The sequence below is a fragment of the Asterias amurensis genome, chromosome 1 (assembly GCF_032118995.1).
Source record: "Asterias amurensis chromosome 1, ASM3211899v1".
Classification (NCBI taxonomy): Eukaryota; Metazoa; Echinodermata; class Asteroidea; order Forcipulatida; family Asteriidae; genus Asterias; species Asterias amurensis.
In genome coordinates, this window is record NC_092648.1 from 9756472 (window position 1) to 9774218 (window position 17747).

Sequence of the window (17747 nt, forward strand, 5' to 3'; positions counted from 1 at the left end):
ATATAGGCTTATACGCAATATTTGTTAGCCTCTTATTATTCAGTGAACTTGATAGCCTTGTCAATTATGCAAGCACCGGCCCGCTCTGAATTCACTAACTGCATAGATACATGTAGTGCACATACACAAAAGTACTTAGAAGTACTTTGGGTCGAAGCAAGGTTTTTCAACCTCGTACAAGGAAGCCGAAACAGTTGCTGCTTCGCTGTACGAGGTTGATAAACCTCAAAAACTCTTTTAACAACCTCAAAACTAGATCAACACAGTTTTACTGTCAGCCTGAATTTCCCACAAACTCATCTTTTGTGTGCAGGGATGCTTAGAATATTGAAATGTACATCATAGTTTATCTTTTTCCAATAAATCATAGATAAAATCGGTGACAAATGCGTACCTTACTTAAATAGGATTGGCATCAACTATTTTACTCACAGGTTTTAAACTGGTTTCGGCGGAGGTGACGAGGCTGCAAGACAGGTCAGTTTTGCCCATTGAGCTCTGTGGCCCACACATAGTGCTAGATACCCCTGTTTGCACTCTAGGTTTGCACTGGTTTCTCAAGGGCCCAAGTTGCCCGGCTTGACTTCGTCTTAAATTCGTTCCAAGTGTCTAACCAACGCCCTTTCCACGTCTTAAAAGTCACCTGGAAATAGATTTGTTTTCCTTTCAAACATAAGAGTTTATGCTTATGAACAATAAAACAATTTTTTTAGTAATTTTTTTGTCACGATGTTAACAAAAATAGATAAAGTTGTTTGGGGGCTGACTCCGCCTACCCCAATCGAGGCAGACTTTGCCTCGATCGAACATCCAACACACGTACGTGCAACGGTCCAAGTCGTGAGTTTGTACGTTGCGAAAAAGGTTTTTATTGTATTTTCCGGCAATGCCGACCAGGTGTCTTGCTGCAGGATGCAGCAAAACAATTAAAGATAGGTTCAGGTTGCATGATTGTGTTTCCTGCAGATCCCAAGTATAGGCGGTTGTGGGCCGCGAAAGTCAGACTCACAAGAGCAATAAACGTCCGGTCCGACGTCTTTTTCGGCACTGTGCATGCAGCGAACACTTCGAGTCGTCGTGCTTTCGGAATACAGCACACATTTGACATGAAGAGAAAAGTTATTGTAAAACTTGGTCTCCATCCAAACATTTTTTTCAGAGTGGGAAGTCAAAGACGGTACCTGAAAGACCTGAAAGACCTAGAGGAGCGTATGCCAAACGTTAAAAATTCGGGCAAGGTTGAACTTTGAGGGCTTGTTTTAGCTTGCGATTCACCGTGCTGGGTAATCCGAGTGGACCGTCCGAACAGCAGCCGTAGTGCGTGCAGTCTGCTCCGTAACCGTAGTTCTGCACGTAGGCATCTTACTAATCAGCGGCCTTATTCATGAAGCCTTCTTAGGCCTTAGTAAGCGTTTACGTGATACTAGTTCGTTCTTAGCGAGTTGCGTCATTACCTCACATTCCAAAGTTCCAGGGAACAGTAGATAACATAAATCACAAATTTATTTACATTCCAAAGTTACGGGGAACATGGATAATATAAATCACCTGTAAAATCACATTGTGACAAGGTATTGCAAGAGATTTTAAGGCAAAGTGCCTGAATAATCTTCATAAAAAGTACATTTTGCCCAGTAAAATAATTGAGCAACCTTTCACAGGAGCAACAGTGCTGCTTACGCGGGACGCTGACAGATTAACTTGCGTGTTGTTCCACAATCCCCATCGTGCCAGCCTGAAGCACTGCTTGCAGCGCAATTTTGGTTGCCGTAATTATTTGGCTGACCATCTTTCCATCTCTTGTCCTGCACGTCAATAGTACCTTCACCATCCAGACACACCCAGGTACCTGAAACAAGTCAACCAAAAACAAACAATCTCTTAATACTGTGATTTGCTTATTCCTCGAAATGCAATTTCCTCGACTTTGGCAAATCCCGGTGTGGCGGTCTCGGAGCTCCGGCGTGCTCTGAGCTCCACATTACCAAATACGGTAGTATTACGTAATGCCGTGCCTGCGCACACCAAGCGAAAGTAGTCGATTTTAGTGCAGTGCAGAGAGTACACTCTCGTAGTAGACAAGTCGTTTATTGTCCCACGCGGTGAGATAGTCGAGTTGCAGCGGTGCTCTCCGCGCGCGAACTGCTGGTTGCGCAACTACTGCGCTGCCCGACTCCAGGCAGCTCGCAGTAGTCGCGCAACCAGCAGTTCGCTGCAACTCGACTATCTTACCGCGTGGGATCATAAACGACTTGTCCACAAGTCTACTCTCGTAGCTGTCATGGCGGCGCCCATATCGTGTGGTGAACGAGTGGAGCGTATGCGACAGTATTTTGATAAAAGTAATCAAGTAATAAAGTATTTGAGGAGCGGGAATTACAAAGAAGGTTCTTCTGAAAGCCAGAAAAGGATTTTGGGTAGCCCCTCGAAAAAGCATTCGTACGATAACAAAACAGGTCTCGAAGATTTATTCGTGGCAGTAGGGGGAGGGTTACAGGGGGGAGGTCAGCGCAGTATGCATGCATAGCACCGGAGACTCACGCCCGCAACGACAGCATGCTACGTCATCCCGGAGAGCTTGGCACGCCAGAGATCTGAGACCGTGATTATTGCGTGCCGAAATCCCCGGTGACGTCACCCGGAGCTCTGAGTACGCCAGAACGCTGAGGCCGCCACACCGGAGTAAAGTGAACTTTTGGTGATAGTTAACTGGTGGACTTTGTTATTCAAAAGGTTTTCAAACGAATGTATAGTTTTCTTATTTTTTTCAATTGATATTAACAATAATTCTTAACTTAAAATTTAAACTTTCCTGAATTAGGAAAGCATTTTCCCATTAGCCTTTCATTTCTCCTAAATCAAGGCTAGAGTTGTAATTTCGTTTGTTGGATGAAAGGTGCCCTGACCACGGGCAGGAATCCCTGGTGTGACTGAAAATGCATGTTACTTTGCCGCTTTAACAAAAAAGATTTCAGCAGTTTTTGTCTTATACGGCCATTAGATTATTTTTCAGAGAAAAATAATGTTTAATATTCATTCAGATTGAGTTCAAGGGAAGCATCAACAGATATTGCATCTAACTCTAGATTCCTTGTTTTCCTTGAAGCCCTCACCATTGGTGCCATTTTGTCATAAATTAAAACTAAATATCAAAACTTTATCTAAGAACACCATTTCTAGAATTGTGTACAAACCTTCAGTTCCAATGTCGTTGCAACCAATCCAAAACCCTTGGCCACTGAACAGCTTGTGGAGGTGTTGTAACTCTTCTTCTCCGTGAGGGACAACCATCACCCCACCCAACTCAACACAAATCTGCTTGCCCTCTTCCCATGTAACGTTGGCATCATGCATCTTGTAGCATTTGTCTTGCCACTGGCTCCAAGTAGGGGGGCATGGCGCCGGTGTAGCTTCAGTACTGTGGCCATTCTCCCAGCACCTCCCATTTACAGCAGCATAGTTTGCCATCATAAATATACCAATAACAACCAGCAATTTGGTCGCCACCATTTTGCAGACCGTCTCTTGACAAATTGAAATTTCGATATTGTATCTGCCAGATATATACTTATAACCAAGAAAGTGCAACCTCCACCGAGCGGAGCTTCCGATGTAATTGCCAATTGTCAATAGTTGCCAATGCCATTACTTGCCTTAATTGCCAATAAAAACACAACTCATCAAGTTACCAAAAAAAAAAAGAGTAAAATAATGAAGATCTCCGTTAACAGTGATAATCTATCAACACTAGCAATAATTTTAAGTCATAAAATATAATAACACAAACAAATATAATACAAAAGGTAGACTGTGTATAATTTAGAGTTGTGCACAATAAGCTGTGGCATGCTAAGAAATGTTGATAAGATAAAAATATAACAAAAATCCAGAGAAATTTATACTTGCAAAATATTTTCGAAAAGGCTTGAAATTTATTTCAGTGACAGAAGATAGGCCCAGAATAAAATTGAACACTTATAGGCCTAAAGTACAGAGCAGTGGACACTATTTGTAATTGCAAAAATACTTGGTACCGAGTAATGGGGGTTGATAGTATAAAACATTGTGAGAAACGGCTCCCTCTGAAGTGACGTAGTTTTCAAAAAAGAAGTATTTTTCCCACGAATTTGATTTCGAGACCTCATAATTATAATTTAATGTCTCGAAATCAAGCATATGAAAGCACACAACCTCCCGTGGTGACAATGGTGTTTTTTCTTTCATTTTTTTCTCGCAACTTCGGCTACCAATTGAGTTCAAATTTACACAGGTTTGTAATTTTGTGCATATGTTGAGATACACCAAGTGAGAAGACTGGTCTTTGACAAAAATTATTACCAATCGTGTCCAGTGTCTTTAGGGGCGTGGTCAGCCTCCCACTTAACCCAGCGCTGGTCAGTTCCAATACGATCAATGGAAATTATATAACGAATTGTGTGCGTTTCCCAACCATTTTTGACTACCCAGCTATTGTCTATTTTGAACATTTTTTTGTTGATTAGTTTTTATATAACTGTGTTTTAACTTGACAAACATATTACTCGCCAACAAAAACATATATTTAGTTTACCCTGCTTTCTGTTTAATTTAGTTTAACATGAAATGTTGAATGGTATTGAGGGTGGGGTGTGTTGAAAACGACACACACTATGCCATAGGGTTAGTTTTGAAAGGATAACGGTTGGTTATGGACATTTTCAAACTTGACTTTTTGAGAAGTTGAGTAAAACATGTTTTTTGTGTGCATAATGTAATTTATTTTGAGCATGCAATGCTGAGAAAGTATTTCAAAACAGGAACATCATTAATAAGTCATACTCATAAACGTCAATCAATCACTAGAATTTAAAGTCACCTGGAAATATAATTTCTTTCTTCAAACATTAGAGTATATGTTTATGAACAATAAACAAATAGATTAAGTTGTTTGGGGGTGACTCCGCCTATCCCCTTTTGTGACGTCAATCGAGGCAGACTTTGCCTTGGTCGAACATCGAACACACGTACGTGCAAATAGGCCTACATGCAAGTCCTAGGCGTGGGTTTGTAAGTTTCGAAAAAAAGTACGTTTTCTTGCATTTTCCCAGCAATGTCGACCAGGTGTCGATGCTAGTTGCAGCAAAACAACTAAAGATGGGGTCAGCTTGCAAAGTGGTCCGGTCCGACGCCTTTTCGAGCGCTTCGAGAATCTTACTAAAACATAACGCCAACCCAACAATTTTTCCGGCAAGTGAGTATTTGAGTCACTATCTTGTGTTGGCACTGCATGCGGTTCACCGTGCTGGGTAATCTGAGCGGACTGTCCGCATAGCAGCTAATACAGAGCGTGCAGTCTGCGACGTGACCGTAGTTGTAAGTAGGCATCATGCCGATTAGGTACCCAGACGTAGTGAACGGGGCCAGACTACACATTTTCTCTTCAAAATCGCGCCTCGATTGACGTCACGATTAGCGCCCTCTTAGGTCGGACCTACTTTTAAATTTGTAAATAAAATGGAAACTAATTCTTTAGAACCTTAGTTGACTGTTTATTCATATTCCACCCATCAAAACACATATTTAGTTAATAAAGCTTTATTTTGACAAAATACCACTTCCAGGTGACTTTAAGTTTGACAGACAAACCATGTTATCTCTTTTTGGAAACTTGAGGTGACGGCTCTGTGAGGGTCGGTTAGTTTGTTTAATGTAGCTTGCTCTTTAAAGGGAAGGTACACGTTTGGTAATTATTCAAAACAATATTATTAACTTAAGAACTGACTTGGTAACAAGCAAAGGAGAGCTGTTCATAGTATACAATATTGTAGGGAAACGACTCCCTCTAAAGTAACGTAGTTTTTGAGAAAGAGGTAATTTCTCACTAAAATAATAAAAGTCTTTTATTCTTATCTGAAAGCACACAAATTATTGTTGTACAACAAGGGTGTTTTTTCTTTTATCATTTTCTCGCAACGTCGATGACCAATTGAGCCCAAATTTTCACAAGCTTGTTATTTTGGTATGATGGGATACACCAAGTGACAAGACTGTTCTTGAAAATTACCAAACGTGTACCTACCCTTTAAGGCGTTCAGGAAGACAGAGAGACTGACGACGAGAGTACAAGCAGTTTTTCCAGGGCCTTCACTTTGTCCTAAACATGAACAGTTACCGTTTTAGTACAACTCGAAGCATGAGCTGCTGCCCTAATTTGACCGGTTCAGGTCGGATGGAAATACCATTCCACCCTTCACACTCCCCACTAACACTTAAAGCCATTATACACTTTCGGTAAACAGTATTGTCCAAGTCCCACACTTCGTGTATCACAGCTTATATATAAAATAACCATCCTGTGGAAATTTAGGCTCAATCGGACATCGGAGTCGGGAGAAGATAACGGGAAAACCCACTCCTGTTTTCGCGCGTTTTGCCGTGTCATGACATGTGTTTAGAACAAATCCGTAATTCTCGCTAACGAGAATTTATATTGTTTTACCGTTTTCTCAAAAAGTAAAGCATTTCATGGATTAATATTTCAAGAGAAGTATTTCACCATTACCTTCTGTAAACCCTGTAAATTATTTGTAAATCTGTGAACTTTTTTTTTTTCTGTACCGAAAGGGTCCAATGGCTTTAAACCAGACATTGATTTAACCAAAAGCATGTTACCCAAGATTTTTGTCGGTGTGTCTATGTTTATAATGTAATGAAAGTCCTTTTCAATAATATTTTTGTTCAAGATGGCGGCCAGTTAAAGGAACACGTTGCCTTTGATCGGTCGAGTTGGTCTTTGAAAAGTGTTTGTAACCGTTTATTAAAAAATGCATATTATGGGTAGAAAGATGTTTTAAAAGTAGAATACAATGATCCACACAAATATGCCTCGAAATTGCACGGTTTTCCTTTTACCTCGTCGACAAACACGGTCGGCCATTAATTTTTGACTCCCATAAATGGCCGACCGTATTAGTTCGCAAAGTAAAAGGAAAACCGTGCAATTTCGAGGCAAATTTGTGTGGATCATTGTATTCTACTTTTAAAACATCTTTCTAACCATATGCATTTCATAACAAACGGTTACAAACGCTTTTTTATAGACCAACTCGTCCGATCTAAGGCAACGTGTTCCTTTAATGTTTGCAAAACCTTCACAGAATAAATGAGCTTTCAAAGCAAAACTTCAATATAGTTTTTAATGATTTTAAACAACTAAAGCTATTTTTTCGTTTACATAATTATAAAACTATTTTCAAAGCCAGATCTAACTTCATCACAATATTTGTTAGCTCAATACACTTCCTAGTGAACTTTATAGCAAGATGTATTAATAATAATAATGACAAGTGAACTTGACAACTGCTCTGCTTTGAGAATAAAGTTTGGATTACTAAAATTTGAGAGAAACTGAAATTTATGTTAAAATATCAAGATGGGTGACTCTATAGAAAATTATGTTTACTGATTAAAAACTAACAAAGTATAACGTTAGCTTGGTGTTTTAGAAAAGATTATCACAAAGAAATGAGCAGGTTACTTCAGATTGGGCACTTTTGGCTATGAAAAGTGTGCACTTTGGGCTTTAAAAAGCGATTCATTAAGAAAAGAATATGGTAGGAAAGACATTTTAAAAGTGTATATTGATTCAAATAAATATCCCCGTCTGAAGTTGTGTTTTTGTGTGTATTTCGTTCAAGAACACAGTCCGCTATATTTTGTAAAACGATTTTTTTCGTTCACAAAAAATACCGTACGTGATTCTACCGGTTGTAATTCAAGAGTCAAATGTTTCTGTTTATAATTACTACTCATTATTAATAACACATTAATACGTGTTTAAGTGCATGGAAAGGTTTTGCAAAAAGGATAAGGAGCAATTCCACACAGTAAAATGTCATGAGATTATAGTTTGCCCAGAATTTTGAGCAACCTTTCACAGGAATAACAGTGCTGCTTACACTGGACGCTGACAGATTAACTTGCGTTTTGTTCCACAATCCCCATCGTGCCAGCCTGAAGCATTGATCGCAGCGCAATCTTGGTTGCCGTAATTATTTGGCTGAGCATCATTCCATCTCTTGTCCTGCACGTCAATAGTACCTTCATCATCCAGACACACCCAGCTACCTGATTAAAGTCAATCAGAATTAAAACGTCCCGTTACCGTATTAAACTCTTGGGATACAGTCTACCCGCAGGTCACTCGATATAATAAGTTTCCTTTGTGATTTTTCTGCAGAGTATGCATCGTTTTTCGTGCGTGACCTCTGTGTGAATATTAATTAGTCAAAGGGCTTCTGGAATTGGGTCATTTTCAGCCTTTTCTGAAAGTTTCAAACAAAATAATGTATACTAGTAAATTGAAACGAAGAGCATATATGTCGTTATGTATAACAAAAAATCGGTGCATCTCAAATAAAAAAAAAAAAAGAAATTTGTACGTAAAAAATGGCTTTAATTACAGAGAAAGAAAGTCACAAAAACACGGTAAATTTTCCCGAAATGGACGTCGGCAACAGTCCCCCATTAGTATGTATGGATAGATTATTTTATATTATAACTGGAAATGTTAAAAGCGAGACCGGATCATACCTGGTCCAGTCAGGATACAGCGATTTCCACCGTTAATCCAAATCTCACATTACGAAAAAAATCAACTATAAGACAGCATGGTTTTCCTGCACGGTGATTGGCTGACGATGACATAATCGACTAATATGGCAGCATGCTGTTTTTGTTAATATGGTGCCTTGCGCAGCGTTAGTCAATGACAAAAGAGCCCGTCTATACCATGGGATGAATGAGCTGATCCTTATTCAGCTCATAGTTTAGACAGGCGCTACCAACGAAAACAGCTGCTCTCTGCAGATAAATCACAAAGGAAATTAATGACCTGCGGGTAGACCGATAGTTAGAGGTTCAACTCCGTTATTTAAAGACGCTGGACACTATTGGTAATTTTAAAAGACCAGTCTTCTCACTTGGTGTATCTCAACATGCATAAAATAACAAACCTATAAAAATTTGAGCTAAATTTATCGTCAAAGTTGCGAGATAATAATGAAAATGTTATTAAATTACGGCCACTATATTATTTTTCAGGGAAAAATATCTGTAATATTCATTCAAATTGATTTCTCGACACGCAGATTTACGCCTCTTGTTAATAATACGGTACTTTGGAACACCATAAATTTATCTTGTTTTCCAGAGACACATCTCGGTTCTTAGGGGGTACCCAAGTACTCTTTTCCCTGAAGCGGTTGCGGGGAATGGGTTGGGTCTCCACAGATGACTCGTCATCCATGGAGGGCTCTACATGAAAGTATTCACGTAGGCGTAACCTTACGATTGAATTGGGCCATGTCCTGTTGGAAAAGAAGTTGGTTATAAATATATATATATATATATATATGGTCTGCACGTCTAATGACGTCTAACGTCTAATGTAGTCTATGGTCTGCACGTCTAACGTCTAATGTAGTCTATGTCATATCATGTAAGAGATGTGGGCTACAATATGTGGGAGAGACTAAGACCAAACTTAGTCTTCGCTTTGCGAATCATGTCTCTTCCATAAAGACTAAGAAACCGTACCCAGTCTCTATCCACTTCAACAGCCCCAATCATAGTGTCAGTGATGTTGAACTTCTGGTGATTGAAGCTTGCAATGGTGATGACACACACCGCAAGAGTAGAGAATCACACTGGATTCACCAACTCAAGACAGTCAAACCCTTTGGACTTAACATAAACACTGGTGTTAAATAACTTCTCATTACCCTCCACTTCACTTTGGCCTAAGAACTTATATGTTGTATATATTCTGCACATAAAGTATAAATTAATCTTGTTTAAAGTTGTTTTTATAAATTAATCACTGTAACTATCTGATGTAAGTAACCCCCCCCCCTTTTTTCCACAGGTCCCTCATACCTATTTTTAAAATCATCATACCTTTGATCTTGCTATTCTTATTAATTGACCATTGTTAGTTACATCATGATGCAACTTGCTCTCTAATCCTACCATTTCATGTCTCCCTGCATTGTTGTCGAACAATACATTTACCACTTTTATGGTCCAGTAACCCATCCTTCCATTCTAAACATCCTTTGTCCTCGCCACTTCACTCCTATTGGTTCATAGCCACCAATATTGTCTCTGAAATAGAAACTTTGATTGGCTGTTATTTTCCCGCCTCTTTCTGGATCCTTTCCTTAATCCCTTTCCCCCTCTCTTTTTCTATAAATGGATATGTATTTGTTTGTACTTGTTTTATGCCTCTGAAGAAGGTCCGGATTGGATCGAAAGCTAAGGCCATCTACCCTATTCATTATATATATATTTATATATATATTTTTTTACCGGTTCACGTCGGATGGGAATACCATTTTACCCTTCACAATCCCTAGCTACTACACTTTAAGGCAGTGGACACTATTGGTAATTACTCAAAATAATTTTTAGCATAAAACCTTTCTTGATTACGAGTAATGGGAAGAGGTTGATAGTTTGAAACATGGTGAGAAACGGCTCCCTCTGAAGTAACGTAGTTTTCGACAAAGAAGTAATTTTCAACGAAATGATTTCGAGACCTCAGAGTTGGATTTTGAGGTCTCGAAATCAGGCATATGAAAGCATACAACTTCGTGTGACAGTTTTTTTTTCTTCATCATTATCTCGCAACTTCGACTGCCAATATTGAGCTCAAAACTCCACAGTATGGTTGTTTTATGCATTTGTTGAAATATACCAAGTAAGGAGACTCGTATTTGACAATTACCACTAGTGTCCAGTGTCTTTAAACCAGATATTGACTTAAACAAGGAACTAACTTTAAGAGATCATCCTTTGTCAAATTTGCAGCTTCTTCCGAAACAATCATTACTTCGTTTTTTTCTGACAGTTAAAATAACAATCCAAACGCTTAAACTTGCGCTTCTTTTACAAGGGCACCATATCATTCTTTTATTAGTTGTTTTTATCTTACGATCATGAAACTATAATAAAATCTAACTTCATCGCATTTCGTTAGCTCTAACTTTACAGTGAACTTTATAGCAAGAAGTAGACATAATATAAGTATCAAGTGAACTTGCCAACTCACAATATATTTTGGATCATTTTCGAGAGAAACTGAACTTCAAAAAGTAAGTTGGTTGAAAAATCAAGATGGATGCCTCCACACAGCATGTTTCCCTTGAATTTGTGTTTTTGTGTAATTTCATGCCAGAACACAGTCCACTCATTTGAAGAACAAAATTTTGGGACTCCACCAAACTGTGGTTCGCTGGTTGTATTTCCAAAGGCAAACTTATGTTTGATTACTGACTAATTACAACACACTATCCGTTTTTAGTGCATGGATTTGACGGCAATGTGGCTCTTTAATCTTCATAAAGCGTAGTTTGCCCAGAATATTGAGCAACCTTTCACAGGAGCAACCATCCTGCTTACAAGATACGCTGACAGATTATCTTGTGTGTGTTTTCACAAGTCCCATCGAACCAGCCTAAAGCATTGCCTACGGCGCAATCTTGGTTGCCGTTACTATCTGGCTGGCCATCATTCCATCTCTTGTCCTGCACGTCAATAGTACCTTCACCATCCAGACACACCCAGGTTCCTGAAACAAGTCAAAAAGAAATAAAAAGTCCAATTACATCAAACGCTATCTAGTATATATAGAATGGTTTATTAAACAAATGTCATAAGCAGCCACATGCTGAATTGCAACAATTTACAATAAAAAAGGTAAACAATACAAAATTTGATAGAAAAGTTATACAAATTACATTAAAATTTGACATTAGAAATTCCTGATAAAAGAAAAAAAAAAGGACATGACCAGTTTGGAAATCAAAAAAATATTACTTGAAGTACGCGCTAGTCCACCAATCAAAAGCTCGAACTGGCTTAATGGGGAAATAGACGCACACTGGTTACCAAATTATTCTATTTTCAAAGACTAGTGGCCGGCGGGCACTATTCCCGCAAAAACGCGCGCGGTCACTATAAGTTCAACCCACGTGTCCGTGCTTCAGCAAACCAGAAAACAGAACATGCAAGAGGTCTGTTATGAAAAAAACGTTTATAAAACCCCTTTCACATTAATCGGTTTAGATCGCGTCACATGGTATGTCTTAGTTTTACTACAAACCCGGCGGCCGTGTGATAGTGACTGCTATGAGAGGCACAGTTATTAAGCAGTCAATATTTATTTTATATACCGAATAAAGATTCTTCTAATCAACAACACTCTGACTATACGGTGAAACGTCGTCTGCGAAAAAAGGTCGCGCCGTGACACGGAACGCTAGTAGTACATTATCTATACTATTAAAAGCGTAACCTGCGCCATCTTGGATTGAAAATTAGAAGGTCCAGTGGTATGGCATCCTTGTGGAATCCAACACGGTTGTTTGTGTGGAATTCAATACGTTTGTGTGGTTTCAGACGTCGGGTTGCAAGTCTGCAAAACCCGGATCCAAACTCGCACTTACAAGTCATGTGATTGGAGGAAGTTTGGGCGGCGACCGTGCGTCAACCACTGGTCGATGTTGTTACCAGACTTCCTAGAAATCTTTCTGACAGGCGACTTTTTGGACAGTGTTTCGCAGATGGTGCTCCGGATTGGTTCATTCATTGCCCCTTGCCCGCCCACCCGCCATTCGATCCGCCCTTTTTGGTCAGGTTACTTTCGTGTTGTACTAAGCATGGTTCTCCGGATTGGTTCATTCATTGCCGCGCAGGGTCGAAAGGGTCGAAGAGGCTGGGTGCCAGGACAAAACCGAAACCAATCTCACGAATTTGACCGAATTTGCATTGAATGGATGAAGTACCGTAGAGTGATGTTTCGCAGGTGACCATGTTATCAGACTTCCTAGAAATCCTTCTGCGGGTGACTCATTTGTTGAAAAGATTAAATGGAGAATATTTATAAAAAAGCATTCACTTCCAAACGGCATGAAAATTATCATGATGAACAAGGATGGGATCAAACGGAAGCTTAATGATTTGGAAACATTGGGTAGAACCGGCTATAGGTTGGAAGGTGTCCAAGGGAACTTTACAATTAATAACATTTTGGGGGTGGGGGGGGGGCCTTACACAAAGAGCCATTCTGGTCAGTGTATTGTGAGTGGTGTGTTGTCTGGTTTGAGACAGGCCACCTGTTGCTTGGTGAAGAAGGTCGCCGTGGGACCACTTTAGGTTGACAGTGGGTGGCGACCTTGGACCTTTTGCCAGTAAACTCAAATGGGTACATGAATACCGTTTTAGAATACGGTCTGTTCATGGAGGTAATGTTGCAGTTTCAGAGTTTAACCATGGAGGGAGAATTGTGAAACCATTCCTTACTCTATGGTGAAACTTACACACACACGTCAAAGGCTGTTTTGAAGCTGTAAAAAAAAAACTTTGCTTTGCATTTGGTCAAAGTTGTTAAGCAAAACGACATTGTTTCCTTTTGAATAAGTCCATTCACAAAATTGGTTAGAGCAGTGTGTCGGTCAGGTCTCAGAATGTACATTTTGCCAAATCCATTTTGAAGCCTAATTTAGCCATCGGCCCGTCGGGTTGGTTACTGATGGAGATAATATTAACAAAAGAGACCTCGTGCGGCTGAATAGGGTACATTTTTAGGAGTTTGTCTATTGACCCAAACTGGACGTAACAAACCCTAAACATGACTTGACATGCTTTCTGAAAGTGAAATAAGTTAGAGAAAACTAAGGAGTGGGGACGAGTTTATCGTTTTTATTTAGTTTGTACGATATAGGGTTCCAGAGATATGGGATGTATGGAGGTTTGTTCCTAGAGCAGCGTGAACATGAACGCGGTCAGAAATTGCGTCGTTTGTCGTTCAAATTTCGCGAGATGCAATAAGCCCAAAGTGACAATAAAACAAAACCACACCTGCCAAGTCTCACGCATTAGGCGTGAGACTCACGCATTTGGGCTCTGTCTCACGCTCACACGCACATCAACCATTATTGGGGCGAGATCGGGAAAAAAAAATTAACGAAATTTTTTTACAAAATTTGTACAAACAGAGCGCAAATTTGCAGATTGCGCACGCTTTTGCTCATCCAGTAGGTTCAGCTCAAATTCGGCAGAGAGCAAAACGCTTATTGCGCACAAGTTTGTTCCGATTCTTTTAGCAAATTCGTTGAAATGCGCTCCACTAGCGAAGACACAACAGGCAGAAGAAGTGAGCGATTGATTTTGGACATAATTTTGAGTCTATTTTTTTCAAGTTTGGAAGGATATAATCTGACACAATCGAATATCCACATTAACCATCAACATCTCCTGTGTACCTCAAGTGAGTTTTAAATATTCTGAGGAGGCTTCTGATGCATTTTGAAACACTTTTTGTCCACAGTTAAATTTCACATTGTTTTACTTATTTATAAATAAAATTAAAAAAAAGGTTTGGCGGCGATTTAAAAAGGCCTTCTTAAACTGGCAATTTTTTTTTCCGGGGGGATGGGGGTTGAGCTTTGAAAAATCTCACACATAGCTAGCCTCTGGACTTGGCATCTCTGCCTGCAAAACACTTTTTTGACGTTCACGTTAAGTGCTCCTGTTATACATGCAGCCTATTGACCAGAAAGTTTACAAGACCAATTCAGATGACAATAAACTAAAAAGAGGCCTACGCTATTACCGCCCCCGCCCCCTCCCCCCGAAAAAAAAACAGTAGATAAATTAGATTTGTGGCACACAGCATGTTCCAAAAACTCGCTTTACTTATAGTGCTGTAGCAACGCTATGTATCGTGGGACGTAAAAATGTCATTTTTGACGATGTTTTTTAAAAAGGAAATGCAAGCATTATGAATGTATATTGAGTGTGTGGAGAAAGTTTTGGTAGTGTAGTACAAAAGAAACTTTAGTTATTGCTGGCTAACGGTCAGTTTCACCTATCAACGCTGATTTGAAAAACGTGTAACGTTAGGGAGGCCCAACATATTAGACCCCTATAAGGCTCACGGGGGAGCCTTATAGTTTCTAGATGCATAAGGTACGTTGTCTAACCCAAAACGAGGTGGGTACAGCCACTGCAAGTAGTGGTGGACGTGCGAAATAGCTTCATTTTGGGTTAGAATTATGACGCTATGCATAAATATTGAGAGAGGCGTAAAACACCCTCACCCACATTTCGAAATATTTGTGTAAAGGATTTTTATATCCTAGCGGGGTGCCGCGCGAAGCGCGGCATCCCGGTAGTACATATCATAATGGGAGACTTTTTGAAAGCTCTGCCACTAGAGGGCAGCAGACCTACCAGGTAAGGGTGCACAACTCCTATAGCAAACAATGGTAAATGCTAAAAATTCAAAAATACTTAAACAATATTTAGAAGTCTCTCAGCCTCTTGAAAATTAAATCAGATACATTGTCATACAACTAAACTTCAGATTTCTTCTCAATTTTTGGTAGGTCAGCATTTTGGAATTTTTGCTAATTACCCTAGAAGAAACACTCCCAAAAACTCATGCACACCGCTTGTTATCCTTGGGAAACTCGTGTCCAGTACGTCCTGTTCCAGAACAGTTTGGTTTATGCTGGCAATGTGTTATGAAAAACAAAATACAGTTTGGCTAAATCTAAAATACAACATCAAAAACACGCAAAACACAAGGTATTTGCTGTCAGTGACCGTCACTCATGCTTCTCCTATTCCTAAGTTGTTGACATTACCTGGTGAAGAGCGCCCTCTCTTGGCAGATTGGCAGATAGTCTAAAGTTTCCCATTGCGTTTTTAATAGTCAATTGACTACCAAAACTTTCTTTCTTTTCCAGATTTCTGTTCTTATTTCACATTCAGAAATTAAATACCTCAGACAGTTTCGCTATCCCTATTGGTGGAGAGCGCGTCATGTGGGTGTGTATAAACCTTTGTTTATGACCGGTAAAAAGTGACCTTGCACATGTTCCTATAAGACAGTTTCTTCATTCCTATTGGTCGAGAGCAACGGCTGAAACAGTTGTGCCACATCACACAATACGCGCTACGCGCACAGCATTCCCTTATGAGGAGTTGTTCACGCGAGGGCAGGAGGGCTTTACCATTTCATAGTTGGAGGGGTGTTGTGTTGAAAGAAATCATTGAACAACTATAATTTTTGCATTAATTTTACTTTTTGACCAAAAAGTGTTGATGTTTTTTACCAAAAAGGTATTGGTGAATGGGAATCAAAGTGTGTTGAATCGATTTTCAACTGGTGGTTTAAACCCGCCGAGGCCTGGTTCTTGATAATTTTCCTCGACTTCGTCTCGGTAAAGTTATCAAGAACCAGGCCTCGATGGAATTAAACCACTAGTTGAAAACCTCTTCACCACACATTGATTCCCTTATTAATTGCAGTTTCTATATATCACTGTGCGTATTGGGAGCTTCCAATGCGCCACGCTCCGCTTATGGACAGTGCAAAAATTACATTCTAAACTTTCCAACTTCTAGTTTTCAATAATCATAAAACCATAAATTCCATATTCAAGTGTCAATGAAAAGAAAGGGGGGTTAATATTAGTCAGGGAATATCTACAGATTCATCATGGTTTGTTTCGAGGTGGCAATCGAAATAAGCAGTGATTGTATAAACTGTGATTTGCAGATTCTTCAAAAATTATGGAAATGATCTTTTGATGATGATCGGTGATGGATGGACTTTGTTATCAGGTTTTCAATTGAATTGAATGTTTCAATTCTGAAAATATTATAAATTCTTTACTTTCTTGACTTCTAAAGGTTTCCCATGTTTAGGCAAGCGTTTCAAGATAAATTGTCGATGTGTCACTAAAAAATAATTAAATATGCATCGTTAATAAAAACCGCATTACTGTACTTCAGATTATTCCTCACCCGCATGGCATGTGTGCATTGTAGTGGAGATTGGAGACATAATGTTTAGAAATGTGTACGAACCCTCAGTTTTAATGTCGTTGCAACCAATCCGTAACCAGTTGCAACTGCACATGTTGTGGAGGTGTTGTAACTCTACTTCGGATTGAGGGACAACCATCACCCCACCCAACTCAACACAAATCTGCTTGCCCTCTTCCCATGTAACGTTGGCATCATGCATCTTGTAGCATTTGTCTTGCCACTGGCTCCATAGGGGGTGCGGTGTAGCTTCAGTACTGTGGCCATTCTTCCAGCACCGCCCATTTACAGCAGCGTAGTTTGCCATCATAAATAAACCAACAACAACCAGCAGTTTGCTCGCCAACATTTTGAATACCATCTGTTGACAAACTGAAATTTTGATATTATATCTGCCGGATTCATACTTATAACCAAGAAAGTGCAACCTCCACCGAACGGAGCTTCCGATGTAATTGCCAATTGTAAATAGTTGCCAATGCCATTAATTGCCTTAATTGCCAATAAAAACAGAACTCATCCATTCACAAAAAGCACAACTATAAGCAGATCTCCATTAACGGTGATAAATCACTCAATACAAGCTATAATAACATGTCATAAAATTATATTAATACAAACTATATAATACAAAAGTAGACTTAATCTAAATTTGAGTTGTGCATGCTGAAAATTTTTGATGAGATAGAAATATTTAAAAAATCCAGATAAACTTACTTGCATTTGTTTTCTCAAAGCCTTGAAATTTATTTCAGTGACAGAATCAAAGTGCACACTTAGTAAGCCGTAAGTACATATTTATATGCCACTTAAAGGAACACGTTGCCTTGGATCGGACGAGTTGGTCAAAACAAAAGCGTTTGTAACCGTTT

The 17747-nt window shown here is 39.4% G+C and overlaps 2 protein-coding genes across 2 annotated transcripts; both read right to left on the reverse strand.

Moving 5' to 3' along the window:
- Positions 1-1676: 1676 nt before the first annotated feature.
- LOC139942693 (C-type lectin domain family 4 member M-like) lies at positions 1677-3510 on the reverse strand. Its single transcript, XM_071939500.1, has 2 exons — positions 3195-3510; positions 1677-1849 (listed from the first exon to the last, which is right to left on the reverse strand). Exons 1-2 carry the CDS (start codon positions 3508-3510, stop codon positions 1677-1679), a joined length of 489 nt encoding a protein of 162 aa, XP_071795601.1.
- A 4423-nt stretch (positions 3511-7933) lies between these two features.
- Positions 7934-17224, reverse strand: LOC139937291 (C-type lectin domain family 4 member M-like). The gene is made up of 2 exons (XM_071932397.1): positions 16918-17224; positions 7934-8106 (listed from the first exon to the last, which is right to left on the reverse strand). Exons 1-2 carry the CDS (start codon positions 17222-17224, stop codon positions 7934-7936), a joined length of 480 nt encoding a protein of 159 aa, XP_071788498.1.
- Between the last annotated feature and the right edge of the window lie 523 nt (positions 17225-17747).